This window comes from Tarenaya hassleriana, unplaced genomic scaffold, assembly GCF_000463585.1.
Source record: "Tarenaya hassleriana unplaced genomic scaffold, ASM46358v1 Cleome6, whole genome shotgun sequence".
Lineage (NCBI taxonomy): Eukaryota > Viridiplantae > Streptophyta > Magnoliopsida > Brassicales > Cleomaceae > Tarenaya > Tarenaya hassleriana.
The window spans coordinates 3,070,914-3,078,900 of NW_010968505.1; the positions used below are offsets into that span (position 1 = coordinate 3,070,914).

General features: G+C 36.9%; 3 protein-coding genes and 1 non-coding gene across 4 annotated transcripts in view; 2 read left to right on the forward strand and 2 right to left on the reverse strand.

The window, feature by feature from the left end:
- The first annotated feature begins 1,062 nt into the window (after window positions 1–1,062).
- On the forward strand, window positions 1,063–3,028 carry LOC104799231 (EG45-like domain containing protein). The gene is made up of 3 exons (XM_010521641.1): window positions 1,063–1,440; window positions 1,575–1,854; window positions 2,336–3,028. The coding sequence occupies exons 1-3, from the start codon at window positions 1,329–1,331 to the stop codon at window positions 2,340–2,342; spliced, it is 399 nt and encodes a 132-aa protein (XP_010519943.1). The 5' UTR covers window positions 1,063–1,328; the 3' UTR covers window positions 2,343–3,028.
- LOC104799230 (probable sugar phosphate/phosphate translocator At5g25400) lies at window positions 2,824–4,476 on the reverse strand. The gene has a single exon (XM_010521640.2). It carries the CDS (start codon window positions 4,228–4,230, stop codon window positions 3,181–3,183), a length of 1,050 nt encoding a protein of 349 aa, XP_010519942.1. The 5' UTR covers window positions 4,231–4,476; the 3' UTR covers window positions 2,824–3,180.
- A 2,170-nt stretch (window positions 4,477–6,646) lies between these two features.
- Window positions 6,647–6,718, forward strand: TRNAG-UCC. The gene has a single exon. It is a non-coding gene; the product is annotated as a tRNA-Gly (tRNA).
- Window positions 6,719–7,571: 853 nt separating this feature from the next.
- LOC104799232 (DEAD-box ATP-dependent RNA helicase 56) overlaps window positions 7,572–7,987 on the reverse strand; it is a 3,995-nt gene continuing 3,579 nt past the window's right edge. Inside the window, exons 12-13 of the mRNA XM_010521642.2 lie at window positions 7,929–7,987; window positions 7,572–7,844 (exon numbers count right to left, since the gene is read on the reverse strand). Of these exons, the coding sequence (XP_010519944.1) occupies window positions 7,834–7,844; window positions 7,929–7,987 (70 nt within the window). The 3' untranslated portion in view covers window positions 7,572–7,833. The remainder of the gene's footprint in view (window positions 7,845–7,928) is intronic.

Consider the following 7,987-nt stretch of genomic DNA (forward strand, 5'->3'; position numbering starts at 1 on the left):
AAATATAACAAATTTTGGATTAAAAAAGATTGATAGTGTAAAATTAAGATTCATTTTAGATTTATAGAAAAAATATAATTATTAATTATAATGATTAAAAAATTAATATCATAACGTAAAAAATGATTAAAAAGTTATAATTATTAATGAAAAATATTATAAAGATATCATCTACCTATTTTTAAGGGTACTAGAGATTTGTAAAATTTTAATCATTTATTAAATATTTATTAATAAATACTAACTATAAATTGATAAAAAAAAAATTAAAATTTGAGGCCCACATAAATTGTGGGGCCCGTGCTGAAAAACCATTAGCACATGCCTTAAGACAGTCATGCGCACAACCCTTCGGGTCGGAAGACATTTTGGACAGTAAATCTCGGTTCCGCGCAATAATCGACAAACCACGCAGAATAGATAAATCAACCGAAACTGATCGGATGAAGTAAAAGCTTAGACCTCAGAAGAAATCGAACCTACAACAACCTCGTGTAGGCGGTTTGTCATGCAACCGCAATCTTTTTTTTATAACGGAGCGTCCTGGGCCGAAGCCCAAACTAATCTTCGGGCCGGGAGCAAGCCATGTGCTTTGAAATATTCGCTCCCCTCCCCACTCTGGGGCTCGAATTTGGGACGGGACAAATGCTTTGCACCCCGTTTCACCAGTTGAGCTACCCAGGATGAGTTCATGCAACCGCAATCTTAATCACTATTTTTTATTTATTTTCATGTTCTGATAGTGTTTGGGTAAAATAACCAAAATTTCATCGGTTTTAAAATTTTTCAAACCTAATATATGTATAAACAATCGCATACATATACATATAGATATATATACATATATATGTATATAAACATACATACATTGATAGTTGTATATATACATAATACATATGTATACATATATTAAAGACATACATACGCATACACATAAATATATAGACGTACGATACATACATACACACAATACATATATACAGACACATACATACATTAGTATCTATACATTATATATATATATATGTGTGTATATATCAAATCGACATCAGAGACCACTAATCCATCCAATCTTATCTAAGCACCGAATACAATGCAAAACCATTGGTTACAACTCAACGAAAGCTTCTAAATAAAGAAATAAAGAAACAAAACAAAAAGCAATCAAATTTAACCATTTCACACCGCATTGACGTGAACAAGAACAAGCAACCACTAATCACGCCTCACAACTTCTTTATTAATCCTTAAAAACACAGTATAAATCAATCCCCTCTCTTCTCCCCACATTGTTTGTTTTTACCATTGGGAAAAAAAACATTTCAGACATGAAGCTGTTTACGTTAACTCTGTTCCTCGTTTCTTGGATGTCATGTTATCTCATTGTCGGAGTTGTAGCAGATCTCGGAACTGCCGCTTCCTACGATCCTCCTTATCTACGTATGCGCTTCACTCATCTTTCTCTCTCTCTCTCTCTCTCTTTTTTTTTTCCATTTTTTGTCGACAAATGACAAAGATATTCCAAAAAATATTCATATAACATTTATCGCTAATACTTGTTCTACGGAGTGCAGCCACAAGATGCAACGGATACAAACAGGGCGAGTTTCAGTCGAGAGGATACTTCGTGGCGGCAAGCGACGGCCTTTGGGACAACGGAGCATCCTGCGGGAGGAGATATCGGCTTCGTTGCCTCAACGGCCGCAGAAATCCGTGCAGAGGCCGGTCCATCGTCGTTGAGGTTGTCGACGTTTGCAAGAGCGATCCCTGCCCCGCCACATTCCTTCTCTCCAACAAAGCCTTTGATGAAATCTCGAGATTCCCCGACGCCAAGATCAACATCGAATTCCAACAGTAAATGTCCTCTCCTCGGCCTTTTTTCTCGTTCTGCAACTCGTTACAAGTTGACCGAGCTGTTTAGCTCAGTGTACTCGCGACGAGTTTACAGTTGCACAATGCACTCATTCCTAGGGGTGGTGTAGGCTCAGATGCCCGAAAAATTCAAGGTGTCCCACCCGTACCTAAAGGTTTCGGATATCATAAAATGATATCCATACTCGTACCCAAGGGTTTAGGTTACTACAGATGATGGAATCCGAAAAACAATTTGGATTCCGTAAAAAGTTTAGAATATCCGGATCCGGATCCGAAGACAAGAATAAATATTAAAAGTTTACAAGGATATATATGATTTGTTAATATGCACAACTCAAGTATTCGTGGGCATCCGTAAAAGATCGGTACCCGAATACATAACCTTTACTTATTCTCATCATATGACACCAAAGTATCAAATGCAACAGGGATCATTTTACTGATTCTTCCTACTGTGCAGGATATAGGAGTGTTTGCAAGAAGAGACTTCAACAGCTACGAGGTTGTCTACACCGGCAAACCTTCTCTTTCCAGTAATCTAAGCCAGAAATTTAGTAAACTGACCTATCCTCCTTTGTTTCATATTGTTGCAAGACTTTCACACATTGATATATGCAATGGAGGAGACATATATATATATACACACACACACACACTAAAGTGTTTATGATCAAAGCTCCAAACTGTAGAGATATATGTTACCAGAATAAAGGATCACCAGAGAGCTTGCCGGGCTCTGCTTCTTAAGCTTCAGAGCTTGTGTTGTCAAACGCTGCATCATTTCCGGCCTAATGGTTTGCTTAAACGAGAGAGAATAACAGATCAAGTAGAAGACACGCAAACAATCATTACATGAGGCGAGACAAGAAGGGAGCCGAGTGATTGAGCAATGTAAGGAGAATTTGGCTGATAAAACCTGAAGATTTAGCATCAAAAATACACAAAACGAAAACGTCTAAAAGGGTTTCACTTTCAGTAAGGATAAACAAAGTTCGCTTCGTACACCATAAATATTGATAAGAAGATGATTGAGAAACGGAGATAGAGATTGAAACAAGGGCAAAGGAATTCGAGGTTTCACTACCACAGATATTCATTTCCTAAGAAATTGCCGTAGACCGTAAGGTAACACGGAAAAGAAACAGATGATACCTACAAGAAGACAATGCAGGCAACCCGAATGTATCCATCTTCATCCATCCTTAACGATCTTCGTCAATATCGTATTCCGCCTCTTATTGTGTCTTCAAGCTCTCATTCAGATACCCTTCTACACTCTCTCTTTCCCCGATTCAATGCTTTTGCTCAATTCTGTGACTCGTTTTTCCTACCAGCTCCATCACCTTCCCTCTCCCCCAACAGCCGACCGCTCTCCTCGTCGGCTTGTTGAACCTTCTTCTGTGCCTCTTTGGCCTTCAAGGCCTGCAATTTCGCGTGATTGTAGTATGCAACGCCCAAAAACGCGATCCCGTACCCGAAAAGGTTCACGGGCGTGACAGTGTCCTTAATGACTGACCATGAGAACGCAATCAGAAGCCAATCCTTAACCACACCAGCAACATTCATGGTCAGAGCAGAGGTTTTGCCCACAAGCAGGAACACGGCGAGATTCAGAGCAAATGCACAGAACGAATTGGTGCCGAAGATGAAGAAATCGAAATGGAAGCTAGATGTGTCCCTTAACACCGGGAATTCCACGAAGATCCACGGGATAAACAGGAAACCCAAGCAGCAAGGAGCAACGTAATACAGAGAAGTGATGGGGTTCAACGTGATTCCTTTGGAGGTAAGCAAGATCTGAATCATTACCAAACGAGTCGCCTCGAACGCGACCGCACCCAGTTGAAGAATTACGCCCCAGACATCAAATCTGGCCTCCCCATAAGCGGCGATGGCGACACCGAACGAGATCGAGAGCAAGTTGACCATGGTGTCCGTTTTGAATCCCTCCTTCTTGAAGAGAACGCCGATGGAGTAGACGGCGACGGGCATTAGGGCTTTCAGCATCTGGATGAAGGAGACGGAGAGGTAAATATAGGCGGAGTTGGAGAGCCATAGGGAGAGTGAGTACAACGCGCCGATGGGGACGACCGATCTGAGGTAGGTTTCGCGAGACATGGAAACGGGCTCAACGAATTTGAAGACCTTGATGAGGAGGAAAGCTAGGGTTGAGCAGAAGGACATGTGGATCATGGTGAGAGAGATCGGGAATGGCCAATTGTACATTTTCTTGTCGAGGATGAACTTGTTGTAGACGATGACGGTGAAGCTGAGAAAGATCCATATGGCAACATAGCTGTAGGAGAGGAGGATCTTCTTTATCACTCCCTCGCTGAGCGCGCCGCCTTTCCCCATTGTCGGAGTTCTCGTGATATTTATCGCCGGAGACGACGGTTCTGCGCCGGAGGACGGCGGTGGTGAAGATACAGAGCAGAAGAAGAAGAAGCCTTCTACGTTGTGTCAATGACCGGAGAGCTTGCTCTAGCTGTGCTTATTCCATTTATTTTCTATATATAACGCAAACAACCATATTATAAAAACTTCTGATATCAAAATATTAACATTTGATTAAATCCATAATAACCCTCGGAATATCCTATAATTAGATCATTATACTTCCGGGGAGGGCACGCAATTGCTGCATCTGTCTTATTCCTCTCTACTTTTTTCCCCCTATTTACCATGTAATTATCGAATCAGAGACATCGATTCTATAAATTTATAAAACAATAATAGGAAAAAAAAAAGATAACGACAAAAGTTATCACATCAGATAGCGCGTGATATTAAAACGTGTCCATATTAAGAGAAATGAATGGATACATATATTTCTACGAGATAAACAAAAAATTTATGTTTATATATATGTATGTATATATATGTGATTTTTTTGTTTTTTATTTTTATAAAAAAAATATAAAATATAAATATACATGTAGATAATGATGTGTTAGATATGATTGAAATGTTTATCACAGTATATATATCATCCTAATTTTTGGGTTTAAAAATGATAATGGTTATAAAATTTAAATTTATTTTAGATTTTATTTGGAAAAAAAAAAACAAAGTTTTGTTTTACTTGATAAATTTAGTTATTTTTTCCCCTAAATAGTGCCGGGAAAAAGTGACGTCAGCAAAAAGTCAAAGCTTCGAGTTGCGAGAAACCAGGAGGGAAACCGCGTTTGCAAACGCGCGTCCACCATTCACATGTGATTCACACGCGTGGCCTTTACTCTCTCCCAACCGACACGCGGCGCGTGACGCGCGTTCGTTACGCATTCGTGATACAATGCTTTTGTCACGTCCTCTAATACATGTGTATGAATATATATTTCAAAGTTACGAAATTACGAATTGTTGGAAGACTGATGTATCAAAACATGAAACCTTTTTTTTTTTAATTAACACCCAAATTCAGAAATACTACGTCTCAAGTTTTTATAAATTTTTATTGTTCAAATTTATAATGATTCGTAAAAATTTTCCAATTTGTCGTATCATAAGAACCTTTCTTTATACTATTTTGGTTTCAAAAGTTCAACTTTAATTTTTCTACTTTAAAATAGAGCGTAAAACAAAACTATACAAACTTAAAATCATAATTTTTTTTTATTTTATTGAAATGATTTTTCCCGAGGCATTTTTGTTGGAAATATAAACAATAAAATAGTCCATAAAATTTTGGGTTTTAAACTTCAATATGATCTTGACTACTTTGATGGAAATGAGTTTATTATAGTGTTGAAGTTTATGGGTATTTAAGTTTATTTTCTTCTCCTTATCCTATAAATAATGGACATTTGGTTCATTTTTTTATCAATCAAAAAATCTATCAAGGTTAGGGGGAAATGAGAGAAAACAAACAACCAACGATTTACTTTGTTTTTCAAAGTTATTCCGCTGCAAAATGGATTTAGGTATAATTCTTATCTAATATGTATATTAATTTCGAATTGTATAAATTATGTAAAAACCGTATCTAATTCTGGTGGATTTTTATAAAGTTATCGAAAACCATCATATTAAGATTTTTTACAATTTTTCCTCTAGATGATTTTGTTGCCATCGTTCTTATGGTCATCGATCCTCTTCATGGCTCCCACGTTTTGGAGAATGGGGAGTAATAATATCTGATTAGAATACAACAATTTTGTGTGCAATTATTCATATTTAAGCTAACCACACCATCCATTATACAAATACTTTCATTGCAAAATAATGCTAAGATATATTTATTTTATAATGTCCAGCATAGATTCCAACGAATTATGATAAAGATTAAGAAGACTCGGACAAATGATTAGGTGGGTAGTCGTGTTTAGGTTCCAAAACCCAATCAAAGGCTGCCACATCAGAGAAGATAGAAGCAGTCTTTGTCCATTTCCACATGGAGGATTTGTCAATGCCCAAGAATAATTGATCAATTGATGTTTAAAATAAAGAATAGATGACAAAATTTTAATCAAATAATATCATTATATAGTTGGTATTTCACTTTCATGTGGACTGTTTCAAAGAATGAAAAGTAAAATGCTAGAAGTTCCAAGTGGTTACCTAACAAATTCGTACATGTTGGACTTCAATTGCTGACTTGTAATTTACAATCAGCTCTGCAATCATTTAATCAGTTGTTACAAGCACATTTAGACTCTTGATTTTTTCTAAATAGCTTTTTGGTGAGAGAATATATCCTCTTTGATATAATTTTTTTCCCCAAACATGAATAGAATATGTTCATTTAAATAATTAAAGTACCAGAAAACAAACAGCGTTTGTAGTCCAACGGTTAGGATAATTGCCTTCCAAGCAATAGACCCGGGTTCGACTCCCGGCAGACGCATTTTTTATTTGATGTGGCCAATTGTATGCAAATATGTATTGAAGAAATAATTTCGACTAAATGATCAAACATTCCGTAAAATAAAACTGCATGCAGTCACAGAATTTCTGTGTATCAAATTTTGCCATTGATTAAAATTGAATTTCTGAGAAAACAAGAAAGAGATGTATTCACGTAAAATTTTTCAATCACTATTTTATTAGAAGGGTGCCAAGGACGGAAAACAAAAGTGAGATATAAACAAAGAAATGACAGGAAGGAGATTCAAACATTGGTTACGTTGAGAGACATTCCAACACAAATCTTAAATTTGAGATTAAATGAGTGCAATAGGATGAATCCATTTCTTTTGTACAAATTTTTATTCCTTTTCCTGAGAGCCGTAATCTTTGGCTCCCCGCCACGAGCTATCGGATCTCACGTATCTTAGAATTCCAATATCAGACACTATTGGAATGAGATTGAGTAATACGAAATACAACCAAGGATACCGCCTCTGTGGCCGTTTTGATTATTAACCAAATTATAACTAAACTGAACTAAATAAAACATAACTATAATCGAACCAAATCCAATTTAGAAGGATTATGAATTCTCAATCTGAAAAACCAAAACCGAATAAAAAATCACTGAAAATATCAAAAATTTCTTTAAAAATCGAGTTTTTACCGATAAAAATCCAAATCCAAACCAAAATTGATATAAAAACCAACTGGTTATAACCAAATAACCGAATCTTATGATAACTGAACTGAAATCCACAATAACTACCCCTAGACTTCAGGACCAGAGTCGCATTCAAATACCCCAAAGTCTCGGGTACACAAACTTTTACGAGATAACGATTAGAATCAAAACAAGAAGCCCGCTTTCTCAAGATTCATTCCTAAACCCTAAATCCAATCATCCAATATTTTATGGGCTGACAAAGTCACAGAGGGTTACAAGTAAAACAAAGCAGAGCCGAGAATTTTAAGTAATATATGCTACAAAGTACAAATTCATTGCAAGAGGGTTACGAAATGGGTAAAAGAAAAAGCACAAAGGCAAACGCATAGTGCCAAACCTACAACCCTCAGATGCTGATCCTCCGGCGGCTCCTACGACGAGGGATTTCATGAAGGCACTGTTTTAAAACAAAACCATTGCGTTAGAATGCAATCGATAACAGAAAAAAAAGAACCATATCTCGACACTTTGTTTTACTTACTGTAGGTGGATGTATCGATCTGCTCAGGAAGTTCCTTTATATCAACCTCAAACCGCTCT

Coding starts and splice junctions, on each gene's coding strand:
- LOC104799231 (XM_010521641.1), top strand. CDS start 1,329: ATGAAGCTGTTTACGTTAACTCTGTTCCTCGTTTCTTGGATGTCATGT. Junction 1,441..1,574: donor CTACGATCCTCCTTATCTAC/GTATGCGCTTCA, acceptor TACGGAGTGCAG/CCACAAGATGCAACGGATAC.
- LOC104799230 (XM_010521640.2), bottom strand. CDS start 4,230: ATGGGGAAAGGCGGCGCGCTCAGCGAGGGAGTGATAAAGAAGATCCTC.